The sequence below is a fragment of the Poromitra crassiceps genome, assembly GCF_964638095.1.
Source record: "Poromitra crassiceps genome assembly, contig: HAP1_SCAFFOLD_257, whole genome shotgun sequence".
NCBI lineage: Eukaryota > Metazoa > Chordata > Actinopteri > Beryciformes > Melamphaidae > Poromitra > Poromitra crassiceps.
Window position 1 is genome coordinate 144,477 of NW_028152140.1, and position 19,650 is coordinate 164,126.

The window sequence follows — 19,650 nt, forward strand, 5'->3', positions numbered from 1 at the left end:
AGCTGCTTGTTTTAGACGTTTTAGCTATCTGCCAGGCTGTTTGCCTTGGGCAACATCGCCATCTTCTGGCTGTTTTGCGTAATGCACCGTATGGCGAAGAATTTAGACTGTTCATTCTTGGAGTCGCAATTGATTGAGTTTTATACTGTTCTCTTAATGGCAGGCCAAACCTTGGAATATTGTCTATATGTTTTTTTTCTTGTTTCTTTTGACTGCTGTTTGCATTTAATACATTAAGCCTTTACTGTACGTCCATCAATTACTGCGACGTGGCCTTTGTAGAAAGCCACCTTACCCAGCGATCTGGCTTGCTTGATTTTCGGCCACAGTTGTTCCCTTGCCTGTCGATCCTCCCAGGTGAAGTCCTGCACGAATGCACAAAAAATAATAAAAAAAAATCCCTGGAGTCATACGCCTTCAACGTGAAGGGCAAGATTAGCGAGGAGGACCAGAGGAAGGTGCGGAGAGGTGCCACCAGGCCATCGCCTGGCTGGATAACAACCAGCTGGCTGATAAAGAACAGTACCAGCACCCGTAGAAAGAGCTGGAGATTGTGTGTTGTACCAGAGAGCAACACCTGCACAGGGCTGCAGAGAGCAGGCGGGAGCCGGCTCACAGTCCCACCGTTGAGGAAGTCGACTAGAGACTTCAGACTATGATAACTACAGTGGCTTCAAACAACTTTACCTCATGACTCCTGTTTGTCACTTTGTGTCCTGACTGTTTATGATGTTTAAGTCTGAATATTTAGACATCTGACATTTGTAAAAAAAAAAAAATGTTGATGCATCGCTGGGCGTTTAAATAGAATTGACTATACAATATATTTTTGTGTGGTCTTTTACAGTTCATCTTTGTGGTTGCAGGTGATGCAGGTATCGCTCTTCCCTTAAGACCATGAGGATAACTGAAGATCAAGTGGCCAAAGTGGTTCAACAACGCATATACTCTGCTGCCTTCCACCCCTGCACTAGCAGTCTGCTCATGGCTGCAGGAGATAAATGGGGGCATGTAGGACTCTGGAACTTGGTGAGTTTCTTTGCTTTGATCATAACCATTTGCTAACACCATCTTTTTAGAATTTGGGAGTTTGGATGTTCTGAATCGTATTCCAGTGACACAAAAAATACATAAATTTGGTTCCTACTTTTGCCAGCCTGTGGATGTCCGCTAAAATGACAAGGAAATGAGTTCCTGAAGTAAAACATCAATGACTGGACACTTAGGGGAAAAGTACAGTGTTACAGTACAACTTGATTGATTTATTATTTACTCTTTAACTCATTGAGTGCCAGCCACTTTTGGAGAACGGACGCTCCCAGTGCCAGAGTTTTCAGAGCGTTGATTTCTCGAGGCCCACAGAATATTGTGTGATATTACTATGTAAACACCGAACACGCAAAAAGAACAAGGAGACTCTATTGTATCATCAGCAAAAAAAAGTTTATTGATACCATTTTCCGTTCTTTAGTTATGAGCCGGAGAAGATAGGTTGTTTTCAGCGTTTTCAGGCATTTCAAATTATAAGCTGAGATATTCAGCCTTTTGTGAAATGCAGCATTTCAAGCACATTCACTGACTCTAGATACGGTAATATTTTCTGATGTAGTGATGTGGTGTAGTTGTGTCCTGCCCTGCGTGCCCCACCCCCCCTCCCCCCCTCCCCCCCCTCAGCTGAAAACTCCTCCCCACACTAGTAACACACAGCCTCGCACCAAGCGTCTAGGAAGCCTGGGAAGCGCCGCCTCCCAGGCAGCGCAACATGGAGAAGCCACACGCGGACTGCAGTGAAAGGTTTGGCTTTTCAGTGTCGCGCTGCTGCTTTTCTAGCGGCTAATCATGTGGAGAAACTATGCTGACAGACAGACAGAGGCAGAAGGACTCAGTTGTGTGCGCGGATTGACTGTGTTCGCACGCACCGTCAGTTGCAGCCAGAACAATCTACATGGCTCTGGACTGCAGCATGAGCGGGTTCTCTTTCATCAAGGCTATTTCAGGCTGTGTATTCCTGACATTTCTGTAATCTGGAGAGCACTGTCGCCACCTAAGGCTTCTGTAAAATAGGTTATAGACCTCCAATAGCTACTATAGTTGTACAGGAGCTGCGGAAGGCTTTGATCGACGTCCCACCGTCAAAAAACGCATTGGACGTCGAAGGACGTCCGTGGCACTCTACGTCACTATTTAATTGGACGTCGAAGGACGTCCATGGCATTCAATGAGTTAAGGGTGGTGATTACGGTGATGATGGCGTGCTGCTTTTTGAGCCCCACTCTCAGCGTCCAGTGAGCTGCATGATGTTCTCCAGGACTCATCCTAGCCACCTGCTGACCCTCAGCTACGATGGATCTCTACGCTGCATGGATGTAGAGAAGGCCCTCTTTGAAGATGTAAATTTTGTTCCATAAAATGTAGTTTTATTGATCACCCCCCCTTCCCCAGTGGCATCTATCTACGAATTTACTATATATATATATATATATATATATATATATATATTGTGACAGATCTGGCTCTCAAAATAGGATCAAGCTCGTGTCTAGTCAGTCCACACCTGCCACAACAACACAGAACGTCTTTGCACAGAAATATCAAACAAGAAGTCACAAAGTGAATGGGAGCAGCTCACCTGCTATCAGCATGGGGCGATGACACCTAGACAGCCCGGCTTGTGTGGACAGCTCAGTCGGTAGTGTGGAGCGGGCCATCAGCAGCTCCCGTTCAGTAGATTGGGGACGCTAATTCAAAATAATATCTCACACACACAGTCACACCCATACACGTGGAAACGGAGGGATCAATAGAGCACTGGGGAACAGGAGCGATACATGGCTTCCTGATCAGACTAGCAGACCAACATGGCAGAGAGGGGGGGGGGGGGGCTGCGCACCTGAAATGCCACGGATATAATCTCTAAGCCACTCCCACTTCCTGTTTGATCCTCTGATGCAAAGACGTAAATTGACATATTATAATTAACTCATTGAGTGCCAGCCACTTTTGGAGAACGGACGCTCCCAGTGCCAGAGTTTCAGAGCGTTTTCAGTGATTTCTCGAGGCCCACAGAATATTGTGTGATATTACTATGTAAACACCGAACACGCACAAAGAACAAGGAGACTCTATTGTATCATCAGCAAAAAAAAGTTTATTGATACCATTTTCCGTTCTTTAGTTATGAGCCGGAGAAGATAGGTTGTTTTCAGCGTTTTCAGGCGTTTCAAATTAGAAGCTGAGTTATTCAGCCTTTTGTGAAATGAAGCATTTCAAGCACATTCACTGACTCTAGCTAATATTTTCTGATGTAGTGACGTGGTGTAGTTGTGTGGTGCCCTGCGTGCCCCACCCCCCTCTCCCCCCCCCTCAGCTGCAAACTCCTCCCCACACTAACACACAGCCTCACGCACCCAGCGTCTATTTTCGGAGTGCTCCGTTTTTGTGCGCCGGCTCCCAGCGCGACACGGAAAAGCCAAACCGGACTGCTGAGAATTGTTTGGCTTTTCAGTGTCGGGTGCTGCTTTTCTGGCGGCTAATCGTGTGGAGAAACTATGCAGACAGACAGACAGAGGCAGAGGGGCTCAGTTGTGGGAGCGGATTGACTGCTGTTCGCAGCCAACGTCAGCTGCAGCCAGAGCAATCTATATGGCTCCGCCTGCAGCATGAGCGGTTTCACTTTCATCACGGGGCTTTTTCCTACTGTTTTCCTGACCTTTCTCTAATCTGGAGAGCACTGTCGCCACCTAATGAGTCCGTAAAATAGGTTATACACATCCAATAGCTACAATATTTGTACAGGAGATGCAGGAGGCTTTGATCCACGTCCCACCGTCAAAAAACGCATTTGACGTCGATCGACGTCATTGGCACTCAATGAGTTAAACAAGGGGGTCCCTGACAATCACATGTCAATCACATATCACTCTGTAACAATATATATATACTGTATATATAATGATAATAATAATCATAATTTCAGCCAGTAAGTACAGTTTGAACCAATACCTTTTAACTTGAAGAGCGCGGTGTTATTATTATTTTATTTTTGGGGGGGGCGGGGGTAATGAATTTACATTTTGGGCTCATGATCATTATGAACCTCCCCCCCCCCCCCCCCCCTATATATATTATAATAAGATACAGGCCCCCAGGGCAGAAATACAGTATGGAGAAAAGGGTAGGATTCTAAATGGGTGTTAAACACCTGTGACATCACTTGTTGCTGGACATTCTGCTGGGGCTGACATCACAGGTGTACAGTTCCATTTCAGGAACAGTTTTTACACAAACAAGTCTTGATGCAGCTATGTGTAATTAAAGGAAGGCTTTGCCGATTTTCAACCCACTTTGCATCAGTTTACAATCTCCGTAATATAAGCAGATGGACAGTGTTTACCTTCTCTATATATTCTCTATATATTTTCTGCATTGAGAAATCCTCCCCCGCCTGCTGGCATGGGTCATTAACGCTTGTTAAGGTTTTCAATTCGATTCTCCCTGGATGTGTGCATATAGAAAAAATAAACAATCTGTAGTTGGAACAGCCGCCCTCAAGCACAACATCTGTTAATTTTGCTGAAATATTCTGGACTTACTCATTACTGCTTTGCAACAAACTTATAAATCAGTGGAGATGTTTAAAAAAACATTCCATGTCCTCATTAAGTTGATGTAAAATCGTGCATGAATTGTAAACCCACTCCAGTTTTAAGATATTCCTACTTCACCAGCTGATCTGAATCATTTTCTACTTCCTACCAGGTGTATTCTATTGAAGATGGCCTGAAAACCTTTGACTTCCTGTCACATGACTGTATGACACTAGTTGTCGGGCAATTTGGTGGAGATGTTGCCATTGTGGATAGGCGCACCCCAGGGTAACATACTGCCATCTTCTTCAACTGTTGTATTAATGATTTAAAAAATGCAGCACTTCTCTATTCTTTACCATCTCTCTTCATCATGTTGAATGTCAGTAAGCATGAAGAGTGCTAACCGCCTGCTCTCTTTTTTTATTAATCATAAACAACATTGTCAGAAACATGCATAATGTTTTCCAGACTGGTACAAAGCTGCTTCTAATCTCTTAATGTTTTTAATTTCTCTGCAGCAACTCCCATGAGTCCCTCCACACCCTCTACACCCTCAACCCCAAGAGCCTTCACTGTGTTAGCGTCCATCCACTAAACAAGCAGTACTTTGCAGTGGCCGAGAGCAGGTATGACTCATATCTTTGATTAATTTATATTTTCTCCAGAGCAGTAATCACTTTGATCATTTGTTTTCTAAAGTTGTTAAATTGGATTGCCTGCTTGTAGTCAGTTCAGCTGTAGTCTGTCCAGTCTATAAATAGTCCAAACTAATTTTCCTTCTTCTCTGCAGGCTTGTGAGTATTTACGATAGCCGCTGTCTGAAGAAGACCGAGAGCCAGGCGGTCTGCCAGCTGCACGGCCACTCTTTAAGCATAACCAGTGCTTATTTCTCCCCTAGTACAGGGAACAGAGTGCTCAGCTCCTGTATGGACAACACGATTAGGTGGGGCTGACACAGCTTAAAGCACTTGCACTGCACTACTTGTTTTGGAATTACATCTCTAAATTGAATGTGCATTTTCTTTTATTTTTCCATAGGATATATGACACCTCAGCAATGACCACCACAGCTCCTTTGCTGACTTCCATCGGGTACATCCACTCACTTGAACATAGCCTCTCAGTGTGGGAAAGTCATTATGTTACAGATGTCCCGGCACACACGGTTTAAGAAAAAATATCTTATTATACAAGCAAGGTGATGAACGTTTCGCCTAGAAGGCTTCTAGGCGAAACGTTCATCACCTTGCTTGCCCACAATAAATAAGATATTTTTTCTTAAACCGCGTGTGCCGGGACATCTGTCACCTACTAGTATCCTCCGACCCAGGCACCTGTATACTTTTTATATATCTTTATGGGAGTCGTGCTTGCTAACTGTTTTTCCAAAGTCATTATGTTACCTGATCAGGGGAGGGGAAATCAGGAAAGCTGTCTCAATCTATAGCCCCTTTAACACAGACTGTGAAAGCCGCGTTCGTTGCAGCGTTATGTCTCGCCTCCTGCAGTGTTTCCCCTAGAAAGATTTTCAGGCCTGGAGGGATTTCGAAATGTACCTCGACCGCAACGGTGGGGCCCCTCGCTGGTGACGCTAAACTTTTAGCTAACCTGTTCGCATCTATGTTCGCAATGGCATCCCAAGTATCATCATACTATTATGGGATGCGATGCGAACATTTGTATTATGGGATGAGCGTTTCGCAGGCAACGACACGTTTACATGTTTTGGAACAGCGCCGCACGCTGGCACAATGCTCCTAAAAGCAAAATGCTGATTGTTTTGAATGATTTGGCATCTTCTATTACTGTCAACACCATTATTGCTATATTGTAATTGTAATAATATGCCATAAAGGTATATTTAAATTTTGGGGAGAGCAGAAAAACAAAAAAACAAATTGCAATTATTTTACTGGCCTGGCGGGGGCGCCGCCTGTAGAATGATGCCTCCTGTATAAAAGTCGCAAGAACGGAATGGCGTGTCATTTTGTTACGCCTTTCGTTCCCCCGGTAGAGGTAGTATCAGCGCAGAATCGACGTCTGTCTAAAAGGCTAAGCCGCGGGAAGACGGCAATCTCGGCTCATTCATAAAGAAATGACAGGAGGACTGAGGGAAAACAACCTCCAGATTGAAGTTCTCCGATCAGAAATAAGTTAACCGAAGCATATCTGCAGGCTGTCTCGCCTGTTGTGCGTTCCCTTACGAAAAACAACTAATGTTAGCATTCAGACTGTGCTCCTACTATAGCCCGAGTCACTTGAGCAGGTGTGTGCCTTGCGTTGCCCACTGTGCCTGAGATTCGCTCTGTTCTTCTGAAAGTGACATAACCAGAAGTAGAAACCAAGTGGTCTATAATGACGCCGTCGATAACGTTATTAAAATCAGACTGCAGCTGTTTCACACTTTTTTTCTTCCAGTCAACACGCTTTCAGAACGGACTTAATTAGGCTACTTCACAACATGGGTATATGCTTTATAAAAAAACTGGAACCAAAGGTAAGAAAGCCTTCCGTTACGTGTAGCTTGTAATACATGATGCTGCCTTTGTGATCCATAAAGTCGATCAGACGAATATTGAAAGTTGCTCGTTAAATTCAGGTCGCACTGATTTACCTGTTTATATAAAGGCAAAATAAAATTAAATAAATAGACTCCTCAGACATAATAAGCTTAACGCCCATGGTTCACGCCTAATTTCAATCCGGGAGGGGTGGATGCTATCTAAAGCACACTCCTGTATGGCAGGGCTGCTTGGTTCTGTGTGAAAGTGCAGAGAGGGCCTAATGGCGGATCTTCATCAGTGCCACAGTGATTGATACATTTGAGTTTTGGGTAGTAGAAGGTTTATCTCAGGTCATCATAATACTTATCACTGTTTCTATTTTTATTACAGTTTTATTATAAGCCAGTATCACAGCGACAACAAGCCTTTCCAACTCGGCACTTAAATTACCGTACATAAAAAAAATGTCAAACCAAAATTAACAATTGTGTGTCTTTGGTAGAAATATGCAGAAGAGTAGAGTGCACGCACATCCAAGATTATTTCAACAGGTGCTGGAAAAAATACGCGTATAGAAAAAGAAAAGGAAATCCGCACACTGTTTTTTAAGCTCCCACGGTTAGTTTTTTAATTACAAAAAAGCAACATTTTGACCCTCACGGGTCTTCATCAGGCAGTACAGAGAACAAGCTCTCTGTGCATGGGCATATATATAACCTCACATGGGGTGGTGGTGCCCCAATCAGGTGATGACAGACACCTGTGATCATTACAAAATACATAATTGTTGAAAGAGTAGGTCTTTCCACAAGAATACAACTTTTTTAAAGATAAAATGTCCTTGTGGATTAGCTTATGTGGGGAAAATGTCTAGAGCCCTCCGCACTAGGATTAGCGAGCATTGCAGCAACATCAGATGCGGTGATGAACGTAACCCTGTTGCAGTCCACTTCAAACAAGCAGGACACAGCATCTCCTCACTCCGGTACATGGGGATAGAGAAGGTTGAAAAGCCCCCTAGAGGAGGTGACCACGAACAATGACTTTTACAACGTGTGGCTTTTCACATATATACACTCAACACGTTGGCACCGTATGGCCTCAATGAAGAACTAGACGTCAAGCCATTGCTGTGATGTTTTAACTTTATTATATTCTGTTGTTATATGTATACACCTTGGCCATTGTAGACATGTGCCTGGCTCTTCGGTCATGTGGGTAGCACGTACGACTCTCACCTGGGAGTCCTGGGTTCAAACCCTGCCTGAACCTACCTTGGCCTACCGTACTATACTTTTACATTTCTTTGGTTTCTTATTGGTATAGATAGGGATAATAATATTCACCTGCATGTTTTACTTCTTGTATTTCTTTTGTATCGGGTATTTTAGAATTTGTTTACCTCTGTTATTATATGATCTTTAAAAAAAGTTGTATTCTTGTGGACTCTTTCAACAATTATGTATTTTGTAATGATCACAGGTGTCTGTCGTCACCTGATTGGGGCACCACCACCCCATGTGAGGTTATATATATGCCCATGCACAGAGAGCTTGTTCTCTGTACTGCCTGATGAAGACCCGTTGCTTTTTTGTAATTAAAAAACTCACGTGGGAGCTTAAAAAACAGTGCGGATTTCCTTTTCTTTTTCTTTGGTAGAAAAAACCACATGAAAAGGCAATGCAATTGTTTACATGCCATTACTCCTGCTACAGTGAGTCCAGTCAGATTTTACTAGAAGTGGGTAACACATTCTTCATCAGACTATACTGTATGCTAAGTTGTCTGAAATTTATTTTCAGACATAACCTGAACACAGGCCGATGGCTGACGAAGCTATCAGCAGTGTGGGACCCTAAACAAGAGGACTGCTTTGTGGTGGGAAGCATGGAGCGGCCTCGCCAGGTGCAGGTCTTCCACGAAAGCGGCCAGCTGCAGCACTCCTTCAGAGACGACCACCACCTCAGCACGGTGCTGTCCATCACAGCCTTCCATCCTACAAGGAATGCTTTGCTGGGCGGCAACAACTCAGGACGCCTGCATGTCTTCACCAACTGAGACCAGGACCAAAACGTGCACGAACAACGCCACCATTTATAAATGCCTACATATGTCTATTATGAAGTCCCACAAATTGGATTTGTTTCAGGATAATGTAGACTAGGCTACTAAATCATTGTTTTTAGGGGGCATCCTGTTTCAAATTTGACCAGCAGATGTCCCCAGGTTCACAATTGGTTCAAAGCTTCAGAAAACCTAGTTTCTCCCTTTACTATTTGTCTCACTTTCAGGACTATTTCCAACATCCTGATACTCCAACTGCTCTTTCAAAAATAGACAGCTGTCAATAGCTGCTTGTTTTAGACGTTTTAGCTATCTGCCAGGCTGTTTGCCTTGGGCAACATCGCCATCTTCTGGCTGTTTTGCGTAATGCACCGTATGGCGAAGAATTTAGACTGTTCATTCTTGGAGTCGCAATTGATTGAGTTTTATACTGTTCTCTTAATGGCAGGCCAAACCTTGGAATATTGTCTATATGTTTTTTTTCTTGTTTCTTTTGACTGCTGTTTGCATTTAATACATTAAGCCTTTACTGTACGTCCATCAATTACTGCGACGTGGCCTTTGTAGAAAGCCACCTTACCCAGCGATCTGGCTTGCTTGATTTTCGGCCACAGTTGTTCCCTTGCCTGTCGATCCTCCCAGGTGAAGTCCTGCACGAATGCACAAAAAATAATAAAAAAAAATCCCTGGAGTCATACGCCTTCAACGTGAAGGGCAAGATTAGCGAGGAGGACCAGAGGAAGGTGCGGAGAGGTGCCACCAGGCCATCGCCTGGCTGGATAACAACCAGCTGGCTGATAAAGAACAGTACCAGCACCCGTAGAAAGAGCTGGAGATTGTGTGTTGTACCAGAGAGCAACACCTGCACAGGGCTGCAGAGAGCAGGCGGGAGCCGGCTCACAGTCCCACCGTTGAGGAAGTCGACTAGAGACTTCAGACTATGATAACTACAGTGGCTTCAAACAACTTTACCTCATGACTCCTGTTTGTCACTTTGTGTCCTGACTGTTTATGATGTTTAAGTCTGAATATTTAGACATCTGACATTTGTAAAAAAAAAAAAATGTTGATGCATCGCTGGGCGTTTAAATAGAATTGACTATACAATATATTTTTGTGTGGTCTTTTACAGTTCATCTTTGTGGTTGCAGGTGATGCAGGTATCGCTCTTCCCTTAAGACCATGAGGATAACTGAAGATCAAGTGGCCAAAGTGGTTCAACAACGCATATACTCTGCTGCCTTCCACCCCTGCACTAGCAGTCTGCTCATGGCTGCAGGAGATAAATGGGGGCATGTAGGACTCTGGAACTTGGTGAGTTTCTTTGCTTTGATCATAACCATTTGCTAACACCATCTTTTTAGAATTTGGGAGTTTGGATGTTCTGAATCGTATTCCAGTGACACAAAAAATACATAAATTTGGTTCCTACTTTTGCCAGCCTGTGGATGTCCGCTAAAATGACAAGGAAATGAGTTCCTGAAGTAAAACATCAATGACTGGACACTTAGGGGAAAAGTACAGTGTTACAGTACAACTTGATTGATTTATTATTTACTCTTTAACTCATTGAGTGCCAGCCACTTTTGGAGAACGGACGCTCCCAGTGCCAGAGTTTTCAGAGCGTTTTCAGTGATTTCTCGAGGCCCACAGAATATTGTGTGATATTACTATGTAAACACCGAACACGCAAAAAGAACAAGGAGACTCTATTGTATCATCAGCAAAAAAAAGTTTATTGATACCATTTTCCGTTCTTTAGTTATGAGCCGGAGAAGATAGGTTGTTTTCAGCGTTTTCAGGCATTTCAAATTATAAGCTGAGATATTCAGCCTTTTGTGAAATGCAGCATTTCAAGCACATTCACTGACTCTAGATACGGTAATATTTTCTGATGTAGTGATGTGGTGTAGTTGTGTCCTGCCCTGCGTGCCCCACCCCCCCTCCCCCCCTCCCCCCCCTCAGCTGAAAACTCCTCCCCACACTAGTAACACACAGCCTCGCACCAAGCGTCTAGGAAGCCTGGGAAGCGCCGCCTCCCAGGCAGCGCAACATGGAGAAGCCACACGCGGACTGCAGTGAAAGGTTTGGCTTTTCAGTGTCGCGCTGCTGCTTTTCTAGCGGCTAATCATGTGGAGAAACTATGCTGACAGACAGACAGAGGCAGAAGGACTCAGTTGTGTGCGCGGATTGACTGTGTTCGCACGCACCGTCAGTTGCAGCCAGAACAATCTACATGGCTCTGGACTGCAGCATGAGCGGGTTCTCTTTCATCAAGGCTATTTCAGGCTGTGTATTCCTGACATTTCTGTAATCTGGAGAGCACTGTCGCCACCTAAGGCTTCTGTAAAATAGGTTATAGACCTCCAATAGCTACTATAGTTGTACAGGAGCTGCGGAAGGCTTTGATCGACGTCCCACCGTCAAAAAACGCATTGGACGTCGAAGGACGTCCGTGGCACTCTACGTCACTATTTAATTGGACGTCGAAGGACGTCCATGGCATTCAATGAGTTAAGGGTGGTGATTACGGTGATGATGGCGTGCTGCTTTTTGAGCCCCACTCTCAGCGTCCAGTGAGCTGCATGATGTTCTCCAGGACTCATCCTAGCCACCTGCTGACCCTCAGCTACGATGGATCTCTACGCTGCATGGATGTAGAGAAGGCCCTCTTTGAAGATGTAAATTTTGTTCCATAAAATGTAGTTTTATTGATCACCCCCCCTTCCCCAGTGGCATCTATCTACGAATTTACTATATATATATATATATATATATATATATATATATTGTGACAGATCTGGCTCTCAAAATAGGATCAAGCTCGTGTCTAGTCAGTCCACACCTGCCACAACAACACAGAACGTCTTTGCACAGAAATATCAAACAAGAAGTCACAAAGTGAATGGGAGCAGCTCACCTGCTATCAGCATGGGGCGATGACACCTAGACAGCCCGGCTTGTGTGGACAGCTCAGTCGGTAGTGTGGAGCGGGCCATCAGCAGCTCCCGTTCAGTAGATTGGGGACGCTAATTCAAAATAATATCTCACACACACAGTCACACCCATACACGTGGAAACGGAGGGATCAATAGAGCACTGGGGAACAGGAGCGATACATGGCTTCCTGATCAGACTAGCAGACCAACATGGCAGAGAGGGGGGGGGGGGGGCCTGCGCACCTGAAATGCCACGGATATAATCTCTAAGCCACTCCCACTTCCTGTTTGATCCTCTGATGCAAAGACGTAAATTGACATATTATAATTAACTCATTGAGTGCCAGCCACTTTTGGAGAACGGACGCTCCCAGTGCCAGAGTTTCAGAGCGTTTTCAGTGATTTCTCGAGGCCCACAGAATATTGTGTGATATTACTATGTAAACACCGAACACGCACAAAGAACAAGGAGACTCTATTGTATCATCAGCAAAAAAAAGTTTATTGATACCATTTTCCGTTCTTTAGTTATGAGCCGGAGAAGATAGGTTGTTTTCAGCGTTTTCAGGCGTTTCAAATTAGAAGCTGAGTTATTCAGCCTTTTGTGAAATGAAGCATTTCAAGCACATTCACTGACTCTAGCTAATATTTTCTGATGTAGTGACGTGGTGTAGTTGTGTGGTGCCCTGCGTGCCCCACCCCCCTCTCCCCCCCCCTCAGCTGCAAACTCCTCCCCACACTAACACACAGCCTCACGCACCCAGCGTCTATTTTCGGAGTGCTCCGTTTTTGTGCGCCGGCTCCCAGCGCGACACGGAAAAGCCAAACCGGACTGCTGAGAATTGTTTGGCTTTTCAGTGTCGGGTGCTGCTTTTCTGGCGGCTAATCGTGTGGAGAAACTATGCAGACAGACAGACAGAGGCAGAGGGGCTCAGTTGTGGGAGCGGATTGACTGCTGTTCGCAGCCAACGTCAGCTGCAGCCAGAGCAATCTATATGGCTCCGCCTGCAGCATGAGCGGTTTCACTTTCATCACGGGGCTTTTTCCTACTGTTTTCCTGACCTTTCTCTAATCTGGAGAGCACTGTCGCCACCTAATGAGTCCGTAAAATAGGTTATACACATCCAATAGCTACAATATTTGTACAGGAGATGCAGGAGGCTTTGATCCACGTCCCACCGTCAAAAAACGCATTTGACGTCGATCGACGTCATTGGCACTCAATGAGTTAAACAAGGGGGTCCCTGACAATCACATGTCAATCACATATCACTCTGTAACAATATATATATACTGTATATATAATGATAATAATAATCATAATTTCAGCCAGTAAGTACAGTTTGAACCAATACCTTTTAACTTGAAGAGCGCGGTGTTATTATTATTTTATTTTTGGGGGGGGCGGGGGTAATGAATTTACATTTTGGGCTCATGATCATTATGAACCTCCCCCCCCCCCCCCCCTATATATATTATAATAAGATACAGGCCCCCAGGGCAGAAATACAGTATGGAGAAAAGGGTAGGATTCTAAATGGGTGTTAAACACCTGTGACATCACTTGTTGCTGGACATTCTGCTGGGGCTGACATCACAGGTGTACAGTTCCATTTCAGGAACAGTTTTTACACAAACAAGTCTTGATGCAGCTATGTGTAATTAAAGGAAGGCTTTGCCGATTTTCAACCCACTTTGCATCAGTTTACAATCTCCGTAATATAAGCAGATGGACAGTGTTTACCTTCTCTATATATTCTCTATATATTTTCTGCATTGAGAAATCCTCCCCCGCCTGCTGGCATGGGTCATTAACGCTTGTTAAGGTTTTCAATTCGATTCTCCCTGGATGTGTGCATATAGAAAAAATAAACAATCTGTAGTTGGAACAGCCGCCCTCAAGCACAACATCTGTTAATTTTGCTGAAATATTCTGGACTTACTCATTACTGCTTTGCAACAAACTTATAAATCAGTGGAGATGTTTAAAAAAACATTCCATGTCCTCATTAAGTTGATGTAAAATCGTGCATGAATTGTAAACCCACTCCAGTTTTAAGATATTCCTACTTCACCAGCTGATCTGAATCATTTTCTACTTCCTACCAGGTGTATTCTATTGAAGATGGCCTGAAAACCTTTGACTTCCTGTCACATGACTGTATGACACTAGTTGTCGGGCAATTTGGTGGAGATGTTGCCATTGTGGATAGGCGCACCCCAGGGTAACATACTGCCATCTTCTTCAACTGTTGTATTAATGATTTAAAAAATGCAGCACTTCTCTATTCTTTACCATCTCTCTTCATCATGTTGAATGTCAGTAAGCATGAAGAGTGCTAACCGCCTGCTCTCTTTTTTTATTAATCATAAACAACATTGTCAGAAACATGCATAATGTTTTCCAGACTGGTACAAAGCTGCTTCTAATCTCTTAATGTTTTTAATTTCTCTGCAGCAACTCCCATGAGTCCCTCCACACCCTCTACACCCTCAACCCCAAGAGCCTTCACTGTGTTAGCGTCCATCCACTAAACAAGCAGTACTTTGCAGTGGCCGAGAGCAGGTATGACTCATATCTTTGATTAATTTATATTTTCTCCAGAGCAGTAATCACTTTGATCATTTGTTTTCTAAAGTTGTTAAATTGGATTGCCTGCTTGTAGTCAGTTCAGCTGTAGTCTGTCCAGTCTATAAATAGTCCAAACTAATTTTCCTTCTTCTCTGCAGGCTTGTGAGTATTTACGATAGCCGCTGTCTGAAGAAGACCGAGAGCCAGGCGGTCTGCCAGCTGCACGGCCACTCTTTAAGCATAACCAGTGCTTATTTCTCCCCTAGTACAGGGAACAGAGTGCTCAGCTCCTGTATGGACAACACGATTAGGTGGGGCTGACACAGCTTAAAGCACTTGCACTGCACTACTTGTTTTGGAATTACATCTCTAAATTGAATGTGCATTTTCTTTTCTTTTTCCATAGGATATATGACACCTCAGCAATGACCACCACAGCTCCTTTGCTGACTTCCATCGGGTACATCCACTCACTTGAACATAGCCTCTCAGTGTGGGAAAGTCATTATGTTACAGATGTCCCGGCACACACGGTTTAAGAAAAAATATCTTATTATACAAGCAAGGTGATGAACGTTTCGCCTAGAAGGCTTCTAGGCGAAACGTTCATCACCTTGCTTGCCCACAATAAATAAGATATTTTTTCTTAAACCGCGTGTGCCGGGACATCTGTCACCTACTAGTATCCTCCGACCCAGGCACCTGTATACTTTTTATATATCTTTATGGGAGTCGTGCTTGCTAACTGTTTTTCCAAAGTCATTATGTTACCTGATCAGGGGAGGGGAAATCAGGAAAGCTGTCTCAATCTATAGCCCCTTTAACACAGACTGTGAAAGCCGCGTTCGTTGCAGCGTTATGTCTCGCCTCCTGCAGTGTTTCCCCTAGAAAGATTTTCAGGCCTGGAGGGATTTCGAAATGTACCTCGACCGCAACGGTGGGGCCCCTCGCTGGTGACGCTAAACTTTTAGCTAACCTGTTCGCATCTATGTTCGCAATGGCATCCCAAGTATCATCATACTATTATGGGATGCGATGCGAACATTTGTATTATGGGATGAGCGTTTCGCAGGCAACGACACGTTTACATGTTTTGGAACAGCGCCGCACGCTGGCACAATGCTCCTAAAAGCAAAATGCTGATTGTTTTGAATGATTTGGCATCTTCTATTACTGTCAACACCATTATTGCTATATTGTAATTGTAATAATATGCCATAAAGGTATATTTAAATTTTGGGGAGAGCAGAAAAACAAAAAAACAAATTGCAATTATTTTACTGGCCTGGCGGGGGCGCCGCCTGTAGAATGATGCCTCCTGTATAAAAGTCGCAAGAACGGAATGGCGTGTCATTTTGTTACGCCTTTCGTTCCCCCGGTAGAGGTAGTATCAGCGCAGAATCGACGTCTGTCTAAAAGGCTAAGCCGCGGGAAGACGGCAATCTCGGCTCATTCATAAAGAAATGACAGGAGGACTGAGGGAAAACAACCTCCAGATTGAAGTTCTCCGATCAGAAATAAGTTAACCGAAGCATATCTGCAGGCTGTCTCGCCTGTTGTGCGTTCCCTTACGAAAAACAACTAATGTTAGCATTCAGACTGTGCTCCTACTATAGCCCGAGTCACTTGAGCAGGTGTGTGCCTTGCGTTGCCCACTGTGCCTGAGATTCGCTCTGTTCTTCTGAAAGTGACATAACCAGAAGTAGAAACCAAGTGGTCTATAATGACGCCGTCGATAACGTTATTAAAATCAGACTGCAGCTGTTTCACACTTTTTTTCTTCCAGTCAACACGCTTTCAGAACGGACTTAATTAGGCTACTTCACAACATGGGTATATGCTTTATAAAAAAACTGGAACCAAAGGTAAGAAAGCCTTCCGTTACGTGTAGCTTGTAATACATGATGCTGCCTTTGTGATCCATAAAGTCGATCAGACGAATATTGAAAGTTGCTCGTTAAATTCAGGTCGCACTGATTTACCTGTTTATATAAAGGCAAAATAAAATTAAATAAATAGACTCCTCAGACATAATAAGCTTAACGCCCATGGTTCACGCCTAATTTCAATCCGGGAGGGGTGGATGCTATCTAAAGCACACTCCTGTATGGCAGGGCTGCTTGGTTCTGTGTGAAAGTGCAGAGAGGGCCTAATGGCGGATCTTCATCAGTGCCACAGTGATTGATACATTTGAGTTTTGGGTAGTAGAAGGTTTATCTCAGGTCATCATAATACTTATCACTGTTTCTATTTTTATTACAGTTTTATTATAAGCCAGTATCACAGCGACAACAAGCCTTTCCAACTCGGCACTTAAATTACCGTACATAAAAAAAATGTCAAACCAAAATTAACAATTGTGTGTCTTTGGTAGAAATATGCAGAAGAGTAGAGTGCACGCACATCCAAGATTATTTCAACAGGTGCTGGAAAAAATACGCGTATAGAAAAAGAAAAGGAAATCCGCACACTGTTTTTTAAGCTCCCACGGTTAGTTTTTTAATTACAAAAAAGCAACATTTTGACCCTCACGGGTCTTCATCAGGCAGTACAGAGAACAAGCTCTCTGTGCATGGGCATATATATAACCTCACATGGGGTGGTGGTGCCCCAATCAGGTGATGACAGACACCTGTGATCATTACAAAATACATAATTGTTGAAAGAGTAGGTCTTTCCACAAGAATACAACTTTTTTAAAGATAAAATGTCCTTGTGGATTAGCTTATGTGGGGAAAATGTCTAGAGCCCTCCGCACTAGGATTAGCGAGCATTGCAGCAACATCAGATGCGGTGATGAACGTAACCCTGTTGCAGTCCACTTCAAACAAGCAGGACACAGCATCTCCTCACTCCGGTACATGGGGATAGAGAAGGTTGAAAAGCCCCCTAGAGGAGGTGACCACGAACAATGACTTTTACAACGTGTGGCTTTTCACATATATACACTCAACACGTTGGCACCGTATGGCCTCAATGAAGAACTAGACGTCAAGCCATTGCTGTGATGTTTTAACTTTATTATATTCTGTTGTTATATGTATACACCTTGGCCATTGTAGACATGTGCCTGGCTCTTCGGTCATGTGGGTAGCACGTACGACTCTCACCTGGGAGTCCTGGGTTCAAACCCTGCCTGAACCTACCTTGGCCTACCGTACTATACTTTTACATTTCTTTGGTTTCTTATTGGTATAGATAGGGATAATAATATTCACCTGCATGTTTTACTTCTTGTATTTCTTTTGTATCGGGTATTTTAGAATTTGTTTACCTCTGTTATTATATGATCTTTAAAAAAAGTTGTATTCTTGTGGACTCTTTCAACAATTATGTATTTTGTAATGATCACAGGTGTCTGTCGTCACCTGATTGGGGCACCACCACCCCATGTGAGGTTATATATATGCCCATGCACAGAGAGCTTGTTCTCTGTACTGCCTGATGAAGACCCGTTGCTTTTTTGTAATTAAAAAACTCACGTGGGAGCTTAAAAAACAGTGCGGATTTCCTTTTCTTTTTCTTTGGTAGAAAAAACCACATGAAAAGGCAATGCAATTGTTTACATGCCATTACTCCTGCTACAGTGAGTCCAGTCAGATTTTACTAGAAGTGGGTAACACATTCTTCATCAGACTATACTGTATGCTAAGTTGTCTGAAATTTATTTTCAGACATAACCTGAACACAGGCCGATGGCTGACGAAGCTATCAGCAGTGTGGGACCCTAAACAAGAGGACTGCTTTGTGGTGGGAAGCATGGAGCGGCCTCGCCAGGTGCAGGTCTTCCACGAAAGCGGCCAGCTGCAGCACTCCTTCAGAGACGACCACCACCTCAGCACGGTGCTGTCCATCACAGCCTTCCATCCTACAAGGAATGCTTTGCTGGGCGGCAACAACTCAGGACGCCTGCATGTCTTCACCAACTGAGACCAGGACCAAAACGTGCACGAACAACGCCACCATTTATAAATGCCTACATATGTCTATTATGAAGTCCCACAAATTGGATTTGTTTCAGGATAATGTAGACTAGGCTACTAAATCATTGTTTTTAGGGGGCATCCTGTTTCAAATTTGACCAGCAGATGTCCCCAGGTTCACAATTGGTTCAAAGCTTCAGAAAACCTAGTTTCTCCCTTTACTATTTGTCTCACTTTCAGGACTATTTCCAACATCCTGATACTCCAACTGCTCTTTCAAAAATAGACAGCTGTCAATAGCTGCTTGTTTTAGACGTTTTAGCTATCTGCCAGGCTGTTTGCCTTGGGCAACATCGCCATCTTCTGGCTGTTTTGCGTAATGCACCGTATGGCGAATAATTTAGACTGTTCATTCTTGGAGTCACAATTGATTGAGTTTTATACTGTTCTCTTAATGGCAGGCCAAACCTTGGAATATTGTCTATATGTTTTTTTTCTTGTTTCTTTTGACTGCTGTTTGCATTTAATACATTAAGCCTTTACTGTACGTCCATCAATTACTGCAACGTGGCCTTTGTAGAAAGCCACCTTACCCAGCGATCTGGCTTGCTTGATTTTCGGCCACAGTTGTTCCCTTGCCTGTCGATCCTCCCAGGTGAAGTCCTGCACGAATGCACAAAAAATAATAAAAAAAAATCCCTGGAGTCATACGCCTTCAACGTGAAGGGCAAGATTAGCGAGGAGGACCAGAGGAAGGTGCGGAGAGGTGCCACCAGGCCATCGCCTGGCTGGATAACAACCAGCTGGCTGATAAAGAACAGTACCAGCACCCGTAGAAAGAGCTGGAGATTGTGTGTTGTACCAGAGAGCAACACCTGCACAGGGCTGCAGAGAGCAGGCGGGAGCCCGCTCACAGTCCCACCGTTGAGGAAGTCGACTAGAGACTTCAGACTATGATAACTACAGTGGCTTCAAACAACTTTACCTCATGACTCCTGTTTGTCACTTTGTGTCCTGACTGTTTATGATGTTTAAGTCTGAATATTTAGACATCTGACA

The 19,650-nt window shown here is 43.9% G+C and overlaps 2 protein-coding genes across 2 annotated transcripts; both read left to right on the plus strand.

The window, feature by feature from the left end:
- Positions 1–807: 807 nt before the first annotated feature.
- On the plus strand, positions 808–9,151 carry LOC310770904 (WD repeat-containing protein 76-like; the record flags this gene model as incomplete). The annotated part of the gene is made up of 7 exons (XM_083663601.1): positions 808–1,029; positions 2,229–2,390; positions 4,759–4,874; positions 5,108–5,215; positions 5,380–5,532; positions 5,628–5,681; positions 8,896–9,151. Exons 1-7 carry the CDS (start codon positions 898–900, stop codon positions 9,149–9,151), a joined length of 981 nt encoding a protein of 326 aa, XP_083519727.1. The 5' UTR covers positions 808–897.
- A 1,098-nt stretch (positions 9,152–10,249) lies between these two features.
- Positions 10,250–18,598, plus strand: LOC310770905 (WD repeat-containing protein 76-like; the record flags this gene model as incomplete). Its single annotated transcript, XM_083663602.1, has 7 exons — positions 10,250–10,471; positions 11,677–11,838; positions 14,206–14,321; positions 14,555–14,662; positions 14,827–14,979; positions 15,075–15,128; positions 18,343–18,598. The coding sequence occupies exons 1-7, from the start codon at positions 10,340–10,342 to the stop codon at positions 18,596–18,598; spliced, it is 981 nt and encodes a 326-aa protein (XP_083519728.1). The 5' UTR covers positions 10,250–10,339.
- Positions 18,599–19,650: the final 1,052 nt, after the last annotated feature.